The sequence below is a fragment of the Solea solea genome, chromosome 20, assembly GCF_958295425.1.
Source record: "Solea solea chromosome 20, fSolSol10.1, whole genome shotgun sequence".
NCBI lineage: Eukaryota > Metazoa > Chordata > Actinopteri > Pleuronectiformes > Soleidae > Solea > Solea solea.
The window spans coordinates 22,477,946-22,497,993 of NC_081153.1; the positions used below are offsets into that span (position 1 = coordinate 22,477,946).

The following is a 20,048-nucleotide window of genomic DNA, read 5'->3' on the forward strand; positions in this document are numbered from 1 at the left end:
CTCTTTTGCGGCTGCTGCGGCTGCGTCTGCACTTTCTGCTGTTTTTGCAGAAGCAGCTTTCTTTGCAGCCTCTGCTGCTTTGTCTGCAGCAGCTGATGCGTTTGATGAGGCCTCTGCTATTTTCTTCACTAGATCTGCGCTTGACTCTGGTGCTGATTGTGCTGCTTCTAGTGCTGCTTTTGCTGCTTCTTTGGCGACGTTGGCTGCTTCTTCTGCAACTTTAGCGGCCTCTTCTGGTGACATTTGTCCGTTGAGTAGTGCTTGAGCTGCTGCTGCTGCCAACTGTGCAGCTGCGTTAGCTTTGTCTGCAGCTGTTGCTGCTTTTTCAGCATTGTATCCTGTCGTGGATGCTGCTGCTGTTGCTGCTGTTGCTGCTGCTGATGCGGCTGCTGCGGCTGCTGCGGCTGTGGCAGCTGCTGTTGCACTTTCTCGAGTTGCTGCTGTTACAGTTGCATCTTCTCCTCCTTTGGCCGATGCTGCTGCTACTATGGAAGCACCACTTGCTAATTTTGCTGCATTTATTGCCTCATTTAGGGATGATGCTGCCTCATCTGGTTTTGTTGACGCTACTTTTTCCATTTCTTCAATCTTCTTTGCCACTTCTTCTGCCCACGTAGTTGCTGTCTGAGCTGCAGCGATGGCTAAGTTTAGAGTTGTAGCTGTTTCTGCTGGTAATGATCCGATGTCTGGTGATGTTAGCAGAGGTTTCAACACTGCTGCTGCTACTTTAGCTTGATCTGCTGCTAATTTTGCAGCTCTGAGGACATCTGCTGCAATTTCTGGTGTCATTGTGGACTCGTACTCTGCTGCCAGTTCTCCTGCTTCTGCTGCTGATCTTGCTGCCATGGAGGCCATTATTGCTGCTTCAAGTGCTTTCTTTGCTAGTTCTGCTGTTGCCTCTGGTGCTGTTGTTGCTGCTGATATTGAGTTAAGTGCAGCAGCTGTTGCTTCATCTGCGGCTCGTGTCGCTGCATCAGATGCGTCTGTTGGTGTAGTTTTACCACTTGCTACTGCAGCGGCAGCGACGGCAGCTGCTAGTGCAGCCTCTGAAGTGGTCTTTGCACTTTCTGGTGATTTTCCTGCAGCGATGTCTGCTAGTGCTGCTGCTGCTGCTGCTACTGCTGTTGCTGCAGATGATGCCGCTGTGGCTGCTCCTGTTGCTGCTTCTGCAAGTGTTGGTGTGGTCACATTTGCTTCGGGAGCAGATGGTGATGAAAGCTCAGTTGCCGTGGCCGTTGCTGTTGTTGCTGCTTTTCCAGCAGCTGCTGCTGCCAGTGCAGACTCTACTGCCTCCTTTGCCAAATCAGCTGCTTCCTTTGCCTTTTGAGTAGACATTTCTTCAGTTGTTGCCTTTGCTGCCGCTGCTGCTGCTGCAGCTGCTGCTTCTGCTTTAGCTGATGTTGTATTGGCCATTTCTGCTGCCAGCTCTGCTGCTAAAATGGCTAATTGTTGCAGTGGTGATGTTCCTGTGCTTGCGTCAGATGTTTTGTTTTTGGCTTCTGATAATACCTGCTGTAGTGCCTCCAGAGCTCTTGCTGCAGCTGCTGCTGCCTCTTTTGCGGCTGCTGCGGCTGCGTCTGCACTTTCTGCTGTTTTTGCAGAAGCAGCTTTCTTTGCAGCCTCTGCTGCTTTGTCTGCAGCAGCTGATGCGTTTGATGAGGCCTCTGCTATTTTCTTCACTAGATCTGCGCTTGACTCTGGTGCTGATTGTGCTGCTTCTAGTGCTGCTTTTGCTGCTTCTTTGGCGACGTTGGCTGCTTCTTCTGCAACTTTAGCGGCCTCTTCTGGTGACATTTGTCCGTTGAGTAGTGCTTGAGCTGCTGCTGCTGCCAACTGTGCAGCTGCGTTAGCTTTGTCTGCAGCTGTTGCTGCTTTTTCAGCATTGTATCCTGTCGTGGATGCTGCTGCTGTTGCTGCTGTTGCTGCTGCTGATGCGGCTGCTGCGGCTGCTGCGGCTGTGGCAGCTGCTGTTGCACTTTCTCGAGTTGCTGCTGTTACAGTTGCATCTTCTCCTCCTTTGGCCGATGCTGCTGCTACTATGGAAGCACCACTTGCTAATTTTGCTGCATTTATTGCCTCATTTAGGGATGATGCTGCCTCATCTGGTTTTGTTGACGCTACTTTTTCCATTTCTTCAATCTTCTTTGCCACTTCTTCTGCCCACGTAGTTGCTGTCTGAGCTGCAGCGATGGCTAAGTTTAGAGTTGTAGCTGTTTCTGCTGGTAATGATCCGATGTCTGGTGATGTTAGCAGAGGTTTCAACACTGCTGCTGCTACTTTAGCTTGATCTGCTGCTAATTTTGCAGCTCTGAGGACATCTGCTGCAATTTCTGGTGTCATTGTGGACTCGTACTCTGCTGCCAGTTCTCCTGCCTCTGCTGCTGATCTTGCTGCCATGGAGGCCATTATTGCTGCTTCAAGTGCTTTCTTTGCTAGTTCTGCTGTTGCCTCTGGTGCTGTTGTTGCTGCTGATATTGAGTTAAGTGCAGCAGCTGTTGCTTCATCTGCGGCTCGTGTCGCTGCATCAGATGCGTCTGTTGGTGTAGTTTTACCGCTTGCTACTGCAGCGGCAGCGACGGCAGCTGCTAGTGCAGCCTCTGAAGTGGTCTTTGCACTTTCTGGTGATTTTCCTGCAGCGATGTCTGCTAGTGCTGCTGCTGCTGCTGCTACTGCTGTTGCTGCAGATGATGCCGCTGTGGCTGCTCCTGTTGCTGCTTCTGCAAGTGTTGGTGTGGTCACGTTTGCTTCGGGAGCAGATGGTGATGAAAGCTCAGTTGCCGTGGCCGTTGCTGTTGTTGCTGCTTTTCCAGCAGCTGCTGCTGCCAGTGCAGACTCTACTGCCTCCTTTGCCAAATCAGCTGCTTCCTTTGCCTTTTGAGTAGACATTTCTTCAGTTGTTGCCTTTGCTGCCGCTGCTGCTGCTGCAGCTGCTGCTTCTGCTTTAGCTGATGTTGTATTGGCCATTTCTGCTGCCAGCTCTGCTGCTAAAATGGCTAATTGTTGCAGTGGTGATGTTCCTGTGCTTGCGTCAGATGGTTTGTTTTTGGCTTCTGATAATACCTGCTGTAGTGCCTCCAGAGCTCTTGCTGCAGCTGCTGCTGCCTCTTTTGCGGCTGCTGCGGCTGCGTCTGCACTTTCTGCTGTTTTTGCAGAAGCAGCTTTCTTTGCAGCCTCTGCTGCTTTGTCTGCAGCAGCTGATGCGTTTGACGAGGCCTCTGCTATTTTCTTCACTAGATCTGCGCTTGACTCTGGTGCTGATTGTGCTGCTTCTAGTGCTGCTTTTGCTGCTTCTTTGGCGACGTTGGCTGCTTCTTCTGCAACTTTAGCGGCCTCTTCTGGTGACATTTGTCCGTTGAGTAGTGCTTGAGCTGCTGCTGCTGCCAACTGTGCAGCTGCTGTAGCTTTGTCTGCAGCTGCTGCTGCTTTTTCAGCGTTGTATCCTGTCGTGGATGCTGCTGCTGTTGCTGCTGTTGCTGCTGCTGCTGCTGCTACTGCTGCTGCTGCGGCTGTTGCAGCTGCTGTTGCACTTTCTCGAGTTGCTGCTGGTGCAGTTGTTGCTGCAGTTACTGGTACAGTTGTTGCTGTAGTTGTTGCTGTAGTTGTTACTGCAGTTGTTGCTGCGGTTGTTGCTGTGGTTGTTACTGCAGTTGTTGCTGTGGTTGTTGCTGTAGTTGTTACTGCAGTTGTTGCTGTGGTTGTAGCGGGCATTGGGGCATCGGCTGCATTATCAATACCCTTTGTTGTGGTTGGGGCAGATGTTGTATTTGTGGTTGCACTTCTGGGACAGCGGAGTTTCAGGGTTGCTTCAGCCGGCTGGCTGCTGGATGCTGTTGCAGTTAAAGAATATGGTCAGAATTCAGTCACATACTTTGTTCAGTTGACTCCTGTTGAGATGTACTGTGTGTTTAACTCACCCAGCAGTATCAGAGCGAAGAGCAACACGTTTACCATCATTGTGGCTGATTTCTTGACTCCTCCCTTTTTTTTATCAAATCAACGTCTGATCGTGTCCTGAAGGAAAATGATGAAGTGAAATGATCCGTCAACCTCAATCATCTCTGTTTTGTAATTATGTCTGTATACATATATATGTGTATATATGTATACAGACATATATATATTTTATATATATGTATATATACATATATATAAAATATATATACATATATTTTTATATATACACACACACATATACACATATATGTATATATATACACATGTTTATATACATACAGTATGTGTGTGTATATACATGTGTATAAATATATAGACACATATATGTATATATATACATGTACACACACATTTATATATATATATATATATATATATATATATATATATATATATATATATATATATATATATATACATATATAGATAGATAGACGTTATTGTCTGTCCCAATCAGTGACAGTGACACTTTGACACGGCTGCAACAATAAAATACAGTACATTCAACACTCTCGACACTCACAAAGTAAAAACATTAAAGAAAAAAATATATATTTGGTGATTTCTTCTACCCTTGATGGCATCACTCAAACATGCACCTTTTCCGTTCACCCATTCACACATCTATACATCAGCACAGCCACCCAGGAGCAACATGACACATCATTAATGTAGACTCGTGGAGCTGAGAATCTAACCCACAACCTTCCTCTGCCACTGAGCCACTTTCGTCCATTAATCTATTTATTATTTTCTGGATGAAAGGATTGTTGTTGTTTTATATATATATATATATATATAGAACCTTTCTGTTCAAAAAATGCAAGTAAATAATTATAATTAATTATAATTTGACATCTTAATCAATGAATAATAATGTATTTCACTATTTAAACAAGGTTTTAAAAACAGTCAATCGAAAATGCATGAATAACAACAACAACAACAACAACAATAATAATAATGTTTTAGTTCTTGGTTAAAATGGTGTATTAATAATGGTGTATAAACCATTACATAAAAAATGATTTTGATAATTACCAATGCTGTTAATTTAGGGACGCTGAGTAAGGCTTCAACCTTACATTGTCTGCTGGTCAATACATTTGTTTAACACTCGACATATTATACACATATGTATGTGTATAATACACATACATATGTGTTTAATACACATATATGTGTATTATATAAGTGAAATGAAATATAGACGTAGAAATAAAATTAAAGTGAAAAGAAGAAAAAGGTCATATAAAAGTACTCACCAGAATGTTGAAGTGAAATCTGTTCCGTTCTTGTCTCTCCGTCTCCCTCTCTCTGTCTGTCTCTATGTCTGTCTCTCCGTCTCTCTCTCTGTCTCTGGTCTGTGTCTCCCGGGCCTTGTGGTCTCTCTTTTATATGTAAAGGTGGCTGCAGCAGGTGAACGCGCCAACATCAATGAGGATGAGGACGACAGAGACTCACCTCCCTGGCAAATGATTGGCCGGTGTCAGGTGGGCGTGGCTACAGATGATGAGCTGAAACGAGTTGAGTGACATTTTGATTTTACACCCAGTAATTATTTATTAATTAGTGTTAAAGATGCGTCAACATCTGCAACGTGTGTTTAAATCCAGAACAGAACATTGACGTCACGTGACCTCCCTCATACAAACTGATAATTATCTCATCATACACGCAAACTGCCCTCAAACACAGTGTTTGTTTGTTTGTTTGTTTGTTTCCACTTTAACCTGAAGAGAGAGAGGGAGGAAGCTGTCATTAAAGAATTCTAATACACACCTGGAGCATTTAACACACACACATATTATTATCGTGTTTAACCTAAATCTGATTCTAACCCAAAACCAGGTTGTAACCCAGAAACTAACCGACGACACGTGAGAAGCGCAACATACACACATATATATATATATATATATATATATATATATATATATATATATATATATATATATATATATATATATATGTATACACATAAATGTATATTAAAAAAAAATCTTGTCTTGTCCCATAAATTTACCTTCAACTGATATTTTTCAAGCGGAACCAGGATCAATTAATCTGAACAGAATCAGGATCAGTTAATCTGAACAGAATCAGGATCAGTTTATCTGAACAGAACCAGGATCAGTTAATATGAAGAGAATCAGGATAATCAGTGAAACAGGAGTAAACATCTGATGAGGTTCATCATGAATGAATGAGTAGATGAACAGATGAATTATGTAACAGTTCCCAGCCATAATCTCTAATTCTTCTCTATTTAAAGATGAGATTATTCTGAATGTCTATGACTGAATGAAAATATAAATATAAAATAACTGAAGTGAAAAGAGAAAATCATTTAAGATTGAACGATAATCCACATCTTTCAGTTAAATTAAGATGACATTAAAACCATATTTTTAAATGAGGTGAATTTGAAAAAAACAACATTGTATCAGGCAAAACAAATCAGTTTTGTTTTGTTTTTTACACGTATGATCAAATAACGTTACATTTATTTTTTGGATTTAAAATAAGATTTTTGAAGATGAGATAAAGAAGAGATGATTTTTAAAAGGGCTGAGTAAAGTTTGACAGTTTATATATATATATATGTAAATGACAGAGTGACAGACGGACACAGACAGACAGTCAGCTGTGCTGTGCAGGGTGTGGGTCTTGTTTGAGGTCAGTGTGTTCCTGCAGGAATGTGGGTGGTAAGATCAGCAACAGTTCACACCCTGTACTTGATGTTCACTCTCTTTTGTCTCCTGTGATGAAACACACATTTAATTTCTGTCTAATTAATAGGTGTATGTTTCCATCACCTGCGACGCCTTCAGCTTCACCTGCCCTCATTCCACTCCACGGGATTTATGCAATGGAAACAAAAAACACAACACGTGAGGCTCTTAAACAGAGTGGGTCCCTGAATCCTGACTCACTCACTCACTCACTCACTGTGTCACCATGCTGTCATCAACAGCACGGTGACATAAATACTTTGTCAAACTTACTGTAACCATCACAATACTTATTTAATCAGTATTTAGTTCACACAACACTGAAAAAGACAAGTGACACTGAGAGATTCACTCAGATATTCTCTTTACCTGTTAGTTAGCCACATAAGGAGAATAACTGACAGATTAAGAGAATAACTGACAGATAAAGAGAACTGACAGATTAAGAGAATAACTGACAGATAAAGAGAATAACTGACAGATAAAGAGAACTGACAGATTAAGAGAATAACTGACAGATAAAGAGAATAACTGACAGATAAAGAGAACTGACAGATTAAGAGAATAACTGACAGATAAAGAGAATAACTGACAGATAAAGAGAACTGACAGATTAAGAGAATAACTGACAGATAAAGAGAATAACTGACAGATAAAGAGAACTGACAGATTAAGAGAATAACTGACAGATAAAGAGAATAACTGACAGATAAAGAGAACTGACAGATTAAGAGAATAACTGACAGATAAAGAGAATAACTGACAGATAAAGAGAACTGACAGATTAAGAGAATAACTGACAGATTAAGAGAATAACTGACAGATAAAGAGAACTGACAGATTAAGAGAATAACTGACAGATAAAGAGAATAACTGACAGATAAAGAGAACTGACAGATTAAGAGAATAACTGACAGATAAAGAGAATAACTGACAGATAAAGAGAACTGACAGATTAAGAGAATAACTGACAGATTAAGAGAATAACTGACAGATAAAGAGAACTGACAGATTAAGAGAATAACTGACAGATAAAGAGAATAACTGACAGATAAAGAGAACTGACAGATTAAGAGAATAACTGACAGATAAAGAGAATAACTGACAGATAAAGAGAACTGACAGATTAAGAGAATAACTGACAGATTAAGAGAATAACTGACAGATAAAGAGAACTGACAGATTAAGAGAATAACTGACAGATAAAGAGAATAACTGACAGATAAAGAGAACTGACAGATTAAGAGAATAACTGACAGATTAAGAGAATAACTGACAGATAAAGAGAACTGACAGATTAAGAGAATAATTGACAGATAAAGAGAATAATTGACAGATTAAGAGAATAACTGACAGATTAAGAGAATCATTTACAGATAAAGAGAATAACTGACGGATAAAGAGAATAATTGACAGATAAAGACAATAACTGAGAGATTAAGAGAATAATTGACAGATAAAGAGAATACCTGTCAGTTATTCCCTAGGTAAAGAGAATAACTGACAGATAAAGAGAATATTTGACAGATTATAATTGACAGATAAAGAGAATAACTGGCAGATTAAGAGAATAACGTTTTACGTTTTGTTGTCTCTTTGTCAAACATATCGAGTTCACCACCTGTGTTCATGTTGTTCAGCAGCTGCTGACCTTTGTCATGTGACAAACACACATTAGAGCTCATTAAAGGCCTCACTGTGAGCTTCACAATGGAACTTGTGATAAGGGGCTGTGTGATCGCCTTATTCAGATTCCTCACATGTCAGTTGGACAGGTTAAGCACCAGCTGATGCCAGGTTCAACACACATGACAATAAAACTGTAACTGAGTCAAGAAGCCATCAGTGGACATGTTCAGGTCAAAGACAACAAAGACAGGCATGAACACAATATAATATATTGTTGGCATCAGAAAATCTGGGTCACTTTTTATTTCTTATTTAATAACATGAACCTTTATTTAATTTTCCAGTGTTGTTTCTTTCACTGACGAATCTCATTGTGGGGTTAGCATCCAGATTCACAGCTTCCTGGTCTGCCTGGTCTGCAGTTAAGGGGCAACATAAGGGAAACTTACCTTCCAAAGATGGTTTTCAAACTAAGGTGATCTAAGATCCACTGTGGCGACCCTTAAAGCTGTGACTCTGGATGCTAATTTCAGTGTTGTTAAGCATGCAAGATAAACACAATATCTAAGTCACTTAGCATTGAGGTTTGCATTTGAGGGGAAACTTAACTTACAATAATCATGTCAGAATTTGTCTGATATGATTTGAAAACACAGTAAGACCTTACTTTTTAGTCCAACTTTAGCTGTATGTTTCCCTTAAGTCAAGTTAAGTCAATTGTATTTATATATTTATAACTTAATCTGCCTTGAGGGGCTTTAGTCTATACAACAGAGACACTCTCTGTCCTTAGACCCTCACACAAAAACTTTGTACAGGGAAACCTCAGGACAAGCCACAGAGGAGGGATCAGTCTGTCAGGACGGACAGTAGCTCTGTCCGTCAGGACGTACAGACGGACCGTAGCTCCGTCCATCAGGACGTACAGACGGACCGTAGCTCCGTCCATCAGGACGGACAAACGGACCGTAGGTGTCACATGTACAGAAACAGCAGATTACAAAAAGAGAAATGAGAAAAGATTGAGCAGCAACAACTCAAAGATTATTAACATTAATAACTATCATCATCTTCATCATAACTGCAGCTGCAGTCTACAGAGGTTCAGCTCTAATAGTAGCTATTTAATTATATCATAATTATATAGCTGCTATTATAATTATATATAAATGTAGAGACAGTTTCACAAAGAGGAGCTGGTTCCACAGGATTGGAGCTTGGCACCTGAAAGTTCTGCCTCACATTCTACTCTTAGAGACTCTTGTGGACCAGGAAGCTGTGAATCTTGAAGATGTCCAAACTGTCCCTGCTCTGTCTCAACATGACAACGTCTGAATATGAGAACAGACTGTGGATGTTTGTCTCTGGATGTGAACAGCACCTCCCCCTGCCAACATGGTGTCACTGTGGTCACAGTATTTGGCTCTTGTCGCCATCTACTGGTCAAGATCATGTGTCAGGTTCTCGACTTCGACATCGACTTCCCAGGATAACTTGTAAGAGCTTGTATTTGTCTGACCAATTGCGCATTCTGGTCAGCCAACCACACCAGGTCTCCCACTGTGACATTTATAGCAGGTGCGTGCCACTTCTGTCAAACGAAGAGGCCCAGGCCCGCCAGCTGGCTCCACCGATTCTGGGACTTGTCGACCTCGATCTGGACCGCTCTCAGGCGCACGAAGGCCAGCTGCATCTTTGTTCTCCGTCTTACAGTGTGTCTGATGACGTAGGGGCCGAAGAGGTCCAGTGCTGTTAACTCAAATGGCGTGGCTGGTTCAGTTCGTTCAAGAGGAAGTTCACTCATCACTTGTCTGCACATCCTCGCTTTGGTCTTTCGGCAGTGCACACAGGAGTCAATCATGTTTCTGGTAATCCTTGGTCCCTGCACCACCCATGCTTTAGACCTCACCCAAAGTAGTGTGCCAGCAACACCTTTTTTGGTTAGCTCCATGGGCCTCCCATGCGAGAAGGGTGCTGATCCAGGCACTGTATGGAACTAGGGGCACCCCGGACTCTCCCTAGGTAATGGTTTGGACTACCATGGCACCGCATCCTTGCTGAGGACGAGTCTGTCTAGTGTCGTTACAGGAAATGTGACTCCCTTTTGGGCGGCCAGGCACAGGTCTTGGAATGCAGGAATAAGGGCTCTCCCTATATGAGCCAACCACTTCTTCACAGCCCTTCAGGCATAACGGACTACTCCACACCTTCTGGGACCCACTTGGTCTATTACATTATTATTACATGTCATTTAGCAGACGCTTTTATCCAAAGCGACTTACAATAAGTGGTCTATGAGCGTGGCTCCCCACAGTGTCTCATTTTCCTTGGTCTCAACAGAGGTCGATTTTGTCTCATATCCTGAGGACTCTAGAGCCCTGCTAAATTCATCTGTGGCTACTGGGCCTTCACCACCAGAGTTTAACAACATTCTTTGCTCAAGCTCTGGTGAGGACTGCTGTAAAGGCTTTTCTCTGGAGTTTGCTCACTGTCTCTCTAGCATCGGCTGCCACTTCCGTGGCGGATTTCATGGGCCAATCTTCGACTGGACTAGACAGGAACTCGGGACCCTTCTGCCACATGTAGCTTTCACCTAGCCATTCATGTGAACATACCCTCATGACTAGATCAGCAATGTTGACGTCACCTGGGACCCACCACCAATCAGTTACGGGTCCAGCTTTTTTGATCTCCCCGATCTCTCTCTGGATGGCTCCCAGCACTGTCTGGCTGTCGATGCAGTGAAACCACTTCTCCACGTTAAATCTCCCATGCTTCATGTACCTCTTCAGGCGTGTGGGCGAAGACAGCCCTGCAGATCTCGGCTTTGACCGCGAAGCCTTTCTGCGAAGTTAACTTGGTCTTCGACTCCACCAGCTGGATGACCACATCATCTGACGTTTCCCATTGCAAGTGAAATTTGGTCTCTTTCAGAGGACATCTTGTCATAGCAAGGACGTTTTGTCAAAGAGGACATTGTCAGGGCTCTGAGACCCTTCACATGTCTTATATTCTGTGTTTGTGTGGGTTTCATCAGGACACAGGAGGAGGAGAGACATTTTTGTCCCCACAGCAGTCCAGCATCTGGACTCCGACCCTTCCCAGCTCCAGCATTACAACCTGTCTTTGCCTGTCCCTCACAGACAGTTCCTCTGTCACTGTGGACAGTGTTTACATACGTCTGTGTCCTGTGTGCCGCTCTCTGTGCCTTTTAATAGCTCCTTGGCGACAAATAAGTTGATTTGAATTAAATTTTGTCAAAGCGAGGACATTTTGTATAAGTGAGGACCTTGTCCATGCTAGGACACAAATGTTCACTTTTATTCCAGCAGGACAAGGTCAGGTTTCAGTCTCCGTCTTAAAATGAATAGAGCGTCACGTGTGATTAAAAGGTCACGGTCATGTGACCCAGTGGAAAAGGTTCCTCTGGTGTTTCTGAGACAAAGACATTTTTACTCTGAAGTAAAGTTTGAAGAAATAAATCACATGAAAAACTGACACTTTAGTTTTTATTTCCACAACTTTAAATGTATTTTTCTTCATTTCAACAAAGTAAACACTTAACGATCAAAAAGAAAACAGGTCAACAAAAACAAAAGGTGGTCGACGCAGCAGCAGAGGAGTCAGGACATTTTCTGAAAGACAAACACCAGGTAGATACCTGCACAGAGACAAGAGGACAACAGTGATTCTCTATTTTTAACAGTGCTGTGTATGGATGCTGGAGCTGTTAATTTCCCCGAGGGAACCTCCCAAAGGGATTAATAAAGTCGTCTGTCTGTCTGCTGATAAGACTGTCACATGACACTGGTAACGTTTGTGGCGCAGCAGCTCCCTCTGCTGCCACACACGGATAATTCCATTCAGTTATTCATACCAGAAGTTTGCTCTCTGACTGTGGCAGTTTGAAGGTTTGTTGTACTGAGAGCGCCCCCCTGCTGTCACTGTGTGATTTTAGATTTTCTAAAACCAGTTTTTTCACTAAATGAAAGTGAGCACTGGCGACCTGTCCAGGCTGTGACTGGGATTGGCACCAGCGACCCTCATGTGGAGGATGAAGCAGTAGAAGATGGATAGATGAAAATGAGCCCCTGTATCTCTGCTGATTCTCAGCAGTAGGGGGCGTTCACAGCAAACTCAAAACCCCCTTAACTATGTCTGAAATGCCTGACAAACACATTTCACATCAACGTGACAAACTGAAAAAACAGGGAATTAAACTTCAATGAAACATTAAATAACTTATTTTATTTCTTTTTTAAATCACATTGTAGATTTATAAATAAATAAAAGTGAATAAATGAGAAACTTACTGGTTGCTTCCCACTCAGATCTGCTCAGAGTTCCCTACACAACAACAACAGAACACGTGAACACATGTAGATCTGTATCTGTGATGATGAGGTTTAATAATGTCACTCTGTTGTGTTTCAGACTCACCAGTGGTAGTTTGGCTCCTGCCCTGCTGCAGTGCTCTTTAGCATGGCAGTATTCTGTCCTGTCGTCTGTGGACTGACGAGCTCCGTCCTCACACGGAAACGACTGAAAATCACAATTCAACATGTCAGTGTTCACAGAGGTGCACGCTAGCGACATGCTAACATGAAATACCACTGAACATCTGACACTGAACTAAACTGAAATACCACTGAACATCTGACACTGAACTAAACTGAAATACCACTGAACATCTGACACTGAACTGAAATACCACTGAACTGAAATACCACTGAACATCTGAGAACTGAACTGAAATACCACTGAACATCTGACACTGAACTAAAATACCACTGAACGTCTGAGAACTGAACTGAAATACCACTGAACATCAGACACTGAACTAAAATACCACTGAACATCTGACACTGAACTGAAATACCACTGAATGTCTGATACTGAACTAAAATACCACTGAACATCTGACACTGAACTGAAATACCACTGAACGTCTGACACTGAACTAAAATACCACTGAACATCTGACACTGAACTGAAATACCACTGAACGTCTGACACTGAACTAAAATACCACTGAATGTGGTCACGATGGCTGGCTTTCAGCAGTGCTGTCTCTAAATACACTCTGTTCAACACATTTGCTTTACTAACTGTTATAGATGACGACATTGTTAGGGTTCGAGCAACAAGGTTACATTGTCCGATCCGCACGAAACTTGATATGCGAGTCAATGTACCTTCCCTGAACACGTTTACGGACACGCCTCCAACCCAACAGGAAGTCCGCCATTTAAAACAGGAAGTGCCCTTTAACTTAGCCGTACATTGTTCGATCTGCACAAAACTTGATCTGTGAGACAAGGAAACTTCCCTGAACACGTTTACGGACACGCCTTTCACCCAAAAGGAAGGTGGCCATTTTAAACAGGAAGTGTCCTCTAACTTTGTGCAGGGACACCGCTGAAAATAACTAGGACTGACAATAACTAGTACCGCAAGCGGTGAATGAACGGGAGATGAGCTAGAGGACTCACGTGGCGACGTGGGCACACAGAGACTCGCGAGCCCTCAAGCTCGAACCCGTTCAGAACCGCTTGCGGTACTAGTTGCCTTTGATTCTTGTGTCGGACATCGCGCTTGTGACTCTTCAGTGACGAATCAGAGGCTGGAAGTCTGATGACGTCACATTTTAGTATTGGCTCAGCTGAACCTCATACTTTCCTGGACATAACGATGGTGAATAGTCGAACCTGCTAAGCTAATGTTTGTGTCTGGATGTTGTTTTACCTCCAGAGCCGTCATCTTCATCATCAGACTGCGATGATGCTCGTTCTTCACCTTCTCTTCTGCAAACTCAGAGAAGCGCTTCTTCATCACCAGACGCATGTTGTAGCGCTTGGCCATGCTAACATGACAGCAGAGACAAAAGTGTTAGAGAGAGTCACAGCAGCTTCAACAGAGAACCACAAAAATTAACTCTTACTGCTCAAGTAGAGGAAAGTAAACAAGGAATTCTGGGACGTCGACGACGTCCTCGAGGCTGAAGTGATACTGACACCCGAACAGAGGATACGAACCTTTCGACTGAAAGGAGACTTTAAAAACCTCGTTACCAAATGACAAAGAGTCAGATGCCTCCAGGCGTTTACTGCAAACAAGAACAGATTTGATGTGTAGAGTAATAAAGAAGCAAGGCCTGAAAATGTAAACTTCATGAAATGTGTTCATACACAAGTTCAAAGGCGTCTGGCGTCGTGCCGATGAAGTATCCTCCTGGTTTGAGGCGCTCGCAAGCGTTCCTCAGCATCACATCTGCTTTCTGCTCGCTCTCAAACGAGTAATGATACACGAACTGACAACTGCAGATGTCGAAAGTCAACTCAGGGTCGTCAAACTTCTCTGACAGGAACTCCTGCACCAAACACACCAGGAAAATCAGGGGGAACTCATCTCTGTGTCATCATTCTACCTCTGCTTAGGAATGAACTGATCTGGGTGCTGTGGTTCTACCTTGGTGCAGTCTGCGGCGATAAACTGAGCACTGAAGATTTTGAAGTGACCTTTCCTCTTCATGTCTTCATAACGATTCTTACATTGCTCCACTGACACCGCTGCAATATCTGAGAACAACAAATGTTTATGATTTAACAACAATGTCACAGACGTTTGGGAAATAGTTTCAGAATTCCGGGTACCAGAAATCCAAGGACTCGTTCTAGGAGTTTAGGGACTAGTTGCAATGGTTTGGGGACTTGTCACCAAAGTTTAGGGGTGATTGCAGAGGTTTGGTTACTGACTGCAGACACTGGAGGACCAACCGCAAAAGTCTGGGGACTAGTTGTAGATGTTTGGGGACTGGCTGCAGACACTGGAGGTACAATGGCAGAAGTCTGGGGACTAGTTGTAGATGTTTGGGGACTAGTCACAGATGTTTGGGGACTGGCTGCAGACACTGGAGGTACAATGGCAGAAGTCTGGAGACTAGTTGTAAAAGTTAGTTCCAGAAATTCGAGGTCTAGGTGCAAAGGTTTGAGGACTTCACAGTTGCGATGTTTGGGGACGTTCAACAAGAACAGTTTACCTGCACAGACCAGGTGATCAATTCCGCCTTTTCTCCACTTCAGGAGGTCTCCTCCTTTTCCACAGCCAAGGTCTAAAACAGACACCTGCTGATGCCCCGCCCCTCGCACCTGGTCCACAATCTCACCTGTCAATCAAGCAGTTACTGGAGTTAAAGGACAATTCAGGTGTTTTTCTTTGTCAGAACTTATTCCGCTCTGACACCAAAACACCAACAGTCTGTGGTGTATTGATGAACTGCTCATTGCTTATTGATCGGTTACCGATTAAGACGCTCTTCAACCAGTTGTTAAAGTTCCTCATGAAGAAGATTCTGCTTTGACTTCGAGCAGCCAGACCAACTTCCTGCAGCCTGTTGTAGTGACTCGCCACCTTCACACCGTGGTCAGTCGCCTGAAAGATCAATAACCATCAATACATCAAATCACCAATAACCATATAGGAGAGATAACCAGTCAGTAAACTTACGCTCTTCTTCGGTGTGGTGACCTCTTTGTCCACTTCCTCCTCGTGTCTCCTGATCATGGCTTTTCTGTCTCCTTCTCCTCTTGCTCCTAAAGTCCTTCCTTCCTCCTCATCTCCTCCGTCCTTCACCGTTTCTGTCCTCACAGACTGAGACTTCATCTTTGAGTCTGAAGTCAAACAAACACAGGTCAACGAGTCTGAGGAGACATGGCCATCAGAAGCCGTCAGGACTCACTGGACATTTGGCAATCCTGCCACTAGTTAATCTGTGAGTAGTTATTGTTAATCTGTAAGTAGTTATTGTTCATTTGTGAGTAGTTATTGTTAATCTGTAAATAGTTATTGTTAATCTGTGAATAGTTAGTGTAAATCTGTGAGTAGTTATTGTTAATCTGTGAGTAGTTGTTAATCTGTGAGTAATTAGTGTTAATCTGTAAATAGTGGTAATCTAGTTACTCTGTGTAGTTTGTTGTTAAACTTGTTATAGTAATGTGCTCATTTGTCCAGTTCCAACATTTTACCGAAACCTTCATGAAGATCATTAAAAATCGGATTACCATCCAGATTATTGATACCTGATCAATTTGAATGTTATCGAATAAACTGCCTTCATGTGACAGCGGCACCGCTCTGTCGGGGGCGCTCATGGTCAGTCCAGTCAAACCAGTCAATCTGCGCAGATTAACGGACTGTTTTAAATGACCACCGCTAACGTTAGCAGTTAGCATGCTAACAGCCGCTACAGTGAAATCAGACGCGTGTTTTCAGTCTAAGAGAAACCGGAAGCAACAGGAAACGCGTTCCATATTCAAACCATACTTCCGGTGATAACCCGCCGTTTAAAGCAAACAGGGTTTAACGTTCACGTGAGTTAAAGACAACAAAACAACAACAACACTTTACTCACGGTGTCTGCAGACTGGGCGCATGCGCTGTGACCCACGTTCGGTTCCGGCTGTGGTGACGTCACATTTGTCCTTTTCTGCGACACTTGTTTTTTGTTCGCTGAAATTAGGATTTAAGTCAATTCATTCATTCATTCATTCATTCATTCATTCATTCATTCCTTCATTCATTAATTTATTTATTTATTTATTTATAATAATACTAATAACAGTGTTTTTTTCAATTTCAATTAAATTCTTCAAGGGAATAAATGAAAAATATTCATAATAGATATATATGATGTGTAAAAATGTCTTTATTTTACTGTGAAACTGAGAAATAATTCACAAATAATCCGATCTGTTTACTGTATGGATGCTGTTGAGACAGTAAAGAGCCACCAGGCGGCGCTGTGAACCTGTAAGAAGCAATATTAAAAATCAAACTGAGGTGCAGGAGGAGTCCGTAAAGTATAATACTGACCTGATGACAGTAAACCTGCTGTTAATAGGATTTAAATGAATAAGTTTTACATTTACTAACTGGACAAATGTTATACAATATTATGACGATCACAAAGAGAAATGTTATCATTGAGTTTGTTTCTGGATTAAATGAAGCAGGAGCTTCAACACAAACTACACAAATGTGATTTCATTCAACTTTCACACAAAGTGTGTTTGTACAAGGTACTGACACAATCAGCCCTGACTGTGAGCGCCCCCTGCTGCTAAGAACCAGACTGAGACTTGAAAACAAGGCTGTGAGATCTATTCCACATGTTCACGTCTTTATCTCAGTGTTAGACAGACTTTTCCAACAGGAAACTGAAGTTTGTAAACCACTCACTCTCCCACACCAAACCTCATAGAGAAAACCAGGGATTTCAGCTGCTGCTTCGTGTGGTCACTTTGTGTCACTTAAATTAATCTGAACATTTTTCAATGCTGAAATCGCAAAATTACGTATTTGAACTTGATGGACGCAGCAGTGGATCAACGACTTCTGTGTGTGTGAGATGTTGTGGGAGAGTGAGTGGTTTACAAACTTCAGTTTCCTGTTGGAAAAGTCTGTCTAACACTGAGATAAAGTAGATATGTGGACTTCAGTGGATAAAAGAAAACATTTTCATCCACGTTTTCACTTTGAAGTGAAGATGAAGTCAGTGTTGGAGTGTGTGTGTGTGTGTGTGTGTGTGTGTGTGTGCGCAGCAGCAGACAGTGGATTTCCCCGTCCTCTGCAGCGTCACATGATCTGGGCTCAGGTTGATGTCGGTGTTTTGGACCTGAAAGGTTGGGACTGGATGAGTTGATGCAGACAGACACCGCAGGCTTCACTTTCATATCAGCTGATCCTGGATCACTTTCATACAGTGATCCTGTCTGGTATGTCTGTAATTCATCCTGCTGATGGAGAGATGAGACTTATTGCTGTGCTGGCAGACGCTGCGGCTCGCCACCGTCGCCACCGTCGCCACCGTCTCCTCACGCTCTCAACCTAACTTCATCTCACCTCACAGGAATCCAGAAAACTAATAACCGTCTGAGTTCTTCCCTGTAATGAAGAGAAAACACCTCGTGTTCCCTGTAAGATCATTGTCAAGGTCAACTTGAGAGCAGGTTGACCTTTAACCTCACAAAATAAAACGTTATAAATGATTCAACAGGGAGTCGTCCAATCCTTGTAAGTTTGTTTACTGTGAAACTAAAATAATCAAATATTTAATTTCCCACGAAAAGAAACAGAAATATTCAGTGAAACGTGGTGTGATGGACGGGTGACCTGTCCACACTCTGTCAGCTGGGATTGGCACCAGCGACCTCTGTGACCCTTATGTGGAGGATAAAACTGTAGAAGATGAATGAGTGAGTGAAAGGAATAAAACATTTAATCATTTCATTTAAATAATTAACTGTGAAATTGTTAAATAACTGTGAACTCGTCTCATTATTGTCTTTCCTCCTGTGGGACAGATGGACGGACAGAGGAATGGAGGGACAGACACATGGACTGGTGGATGGATGGAAGCTCTATAAACATGTAAATCTGACCTTACAGAGTTTCAAAGCTGTGAAAGAAGCAGATCTGCAGTAAAAAGCTTCTGCACTCATTCACTGTGTTCTCCATTTACACACACACACACACACACACACACAGAAGAGGCTTTGATACTTAAATACCACACACACACACACACACACACACACACACACACAGGAGGGGGGGATCTCTGGGGATGGAATCTACCTGCTTTTATTGTCACAGTGCCCACACACACACACAGGTCACATGGCTCCTTCACCTGTTGTTAACAAATGTCGTAAATAAGGAGCATTGACCTGTTTGCTAACTTTACGTCACATGACAGGTCAATATTTGACCTTCAGTACTAAAGTCACGTTCACACAGGACGGGAATTATCGCTCCGTGGCATCACTTTAGTGACGTAACGTCACCAATGTCGTGAATTCTGGAGATCGGTGTATTTTGGCCCAAAGATGGAAGTCAGGGACATTTTCAGCGCTAACTTCAGGAGCTCCTTGTGGATGAGAACCACGTCCAGTGACGAGCAGATGCTCCACAGCCGTGACTCCAGGAAATCCTGGTCTGACCTCAACACGAGCGAGCGAGTCGTCAAATGAGCTGCTCGTGAAATTGTAATTCAGATTCCTCGTACATGTCTCGTGAAATGGGATACTACAGGACCCTGACGCGAGAGTATACCAGGGTCCTCGATATAGCATGTGCGCTGAAGTGTATCACAGACTTAAATGTAGATAGGTCTTGGTATTCTGGGTCTTTCTGCATAGCATCGATCAGACTTTCTGACCTTCATCTCTATTTCATTCTTTATCAACAACAAGCATCAAGAGAATTTCCACAACACTCGTCATGTGAAAGTTCTTGTTCACACGAAGCTCCTGAAGTTAATGTGAACCTCGGCTCTGGATGTTGTTGTGAAACCACTTACGACAGCGGTTTCTTCTCTTCTTTCTTTTTCTTCTACAGGAGACAGAGCATCGTAGAGTTCCGAGTGTCCTAGGGTTCCGAGCGTCCCTAGGGCTCCGAGCATCCTAGGGCTCCGAGTGTCGTAGGGTTCCGAGTGTCCTAGGGCTCCGAGCGTCCTAGGGCTCCGAGTGTCGTAGGGTTCCGAGTGTCCTAGGGCTCCGAGCGTCCTAGGGCTCCGAGTGTCGTAGGGTTCCGAGCGTCCTAGGGCTCCGAGTGACGTAGGGTTCCGAGTGTCCTAGGGCTCCGAGCGTCCTAGGGCTCCGAGCGTGATGTCATCCGGAGAATCTCAACACTGATTGGTCATCACAAATGGCATCTACTCGTGTCTGTGCA

General features: G+C 43.1%; 1 protein-coding gene and 2 long non-coding RNA genes across 4 annotated transcripts; 1 reads left to right on the forward strand and 2 right to left on the reverse strand.

Moving 5' to 3' along the window:
- Nucleotides 1-3,523: 3,523 nt before the first annotated feature.
- On the reverse strand, nt 3,524-5,310 carry LOC131447319 (uncharacterized). Its single transcript, XR_009234024.1, has 3 exons — nt 5,220-5,310; nt 3,915-4,011; nt 3,524-3,827 (listed from the first exon to the last, which is right to left on the reverse strand). It is a non-coding gene; the product is annotated as an uncharacterized LOC131447319 (long non-coding RNA).
- LOC131447320 (uncharacterized) lies at nt 5,024-19,889 on the forward strand. Its single transcript, XR_009234025.1, has 4 exons — nt 5,024-5,480; nt 17,921-18,571; nt 18,680-18,746; nt 19,716-19,889. It is a non-coding gene; the product is annotated as an uncharacterized LOC131447320 (long non-coding RNA).
- On the reverse strand, nt 11,814-16,776 carry rnmt (RNA (guanine-7-) methyltransferase). 2 transcript variants are annotated; one of them, XM_058619023.1, is made up of 11 exons: nt 16,729-16,776; nt 15,825-15,988; nt 15,620-15,749; nt 15,358-15,483; nt 14,787-14,896; nt 14,507-14,688; nt 14,260-14,424; nt 14,064-14,181; nt 12,759-12,860; nt 12,632-12,665; nt 11,814-11,979 (listed from the first exon to the last, which is right to left on the reverse strand). In XM_058619023.1, the coding sequence occupies exons 1-11, from the start codon at nt 16,748-16,750 to the stop codon at nt 11,942-11,944; spliced, it is 1,191 nt and encodes a 396-aa protein (XP_058475006.1). In that variant the 5' UTR covers nt 16,751-16,776; the 3' UTR covers nt 11,814-11,941. The 2 variants fall into 2 exon arrangements, with proteins under 2 accessions (XP_058475006.1, XP_058475007.1); XM_058619024.1 differs by lacking the exon at nt 16,729-16,776 and adding an exon at nt 16,397-16,705.
- Nucleotides 19,890-20,048: the final 159 nt, after the last annotated feature.

Coding starts and splice junctions, on each gene's coding strand:
- rnmt (XM_058619023.1), bottom strand. CDS start 16,750: ATGCGCCCAGTCTGCAGACACC. Junction 15,750..15,824: donor TCACCACACCGAAGAAGAGC/GTAAGTTTACTG, acceptor TTGATCTTTCAG/GCGACTGACCACGGTGTGAA. Junction 14,425..14,506: donor CCAGACGCCTTTGAACTTGT/GTATGAACACAT, acceptor TCTTGTTTGCAG/TAAACGCCTGGAGGCATCTG.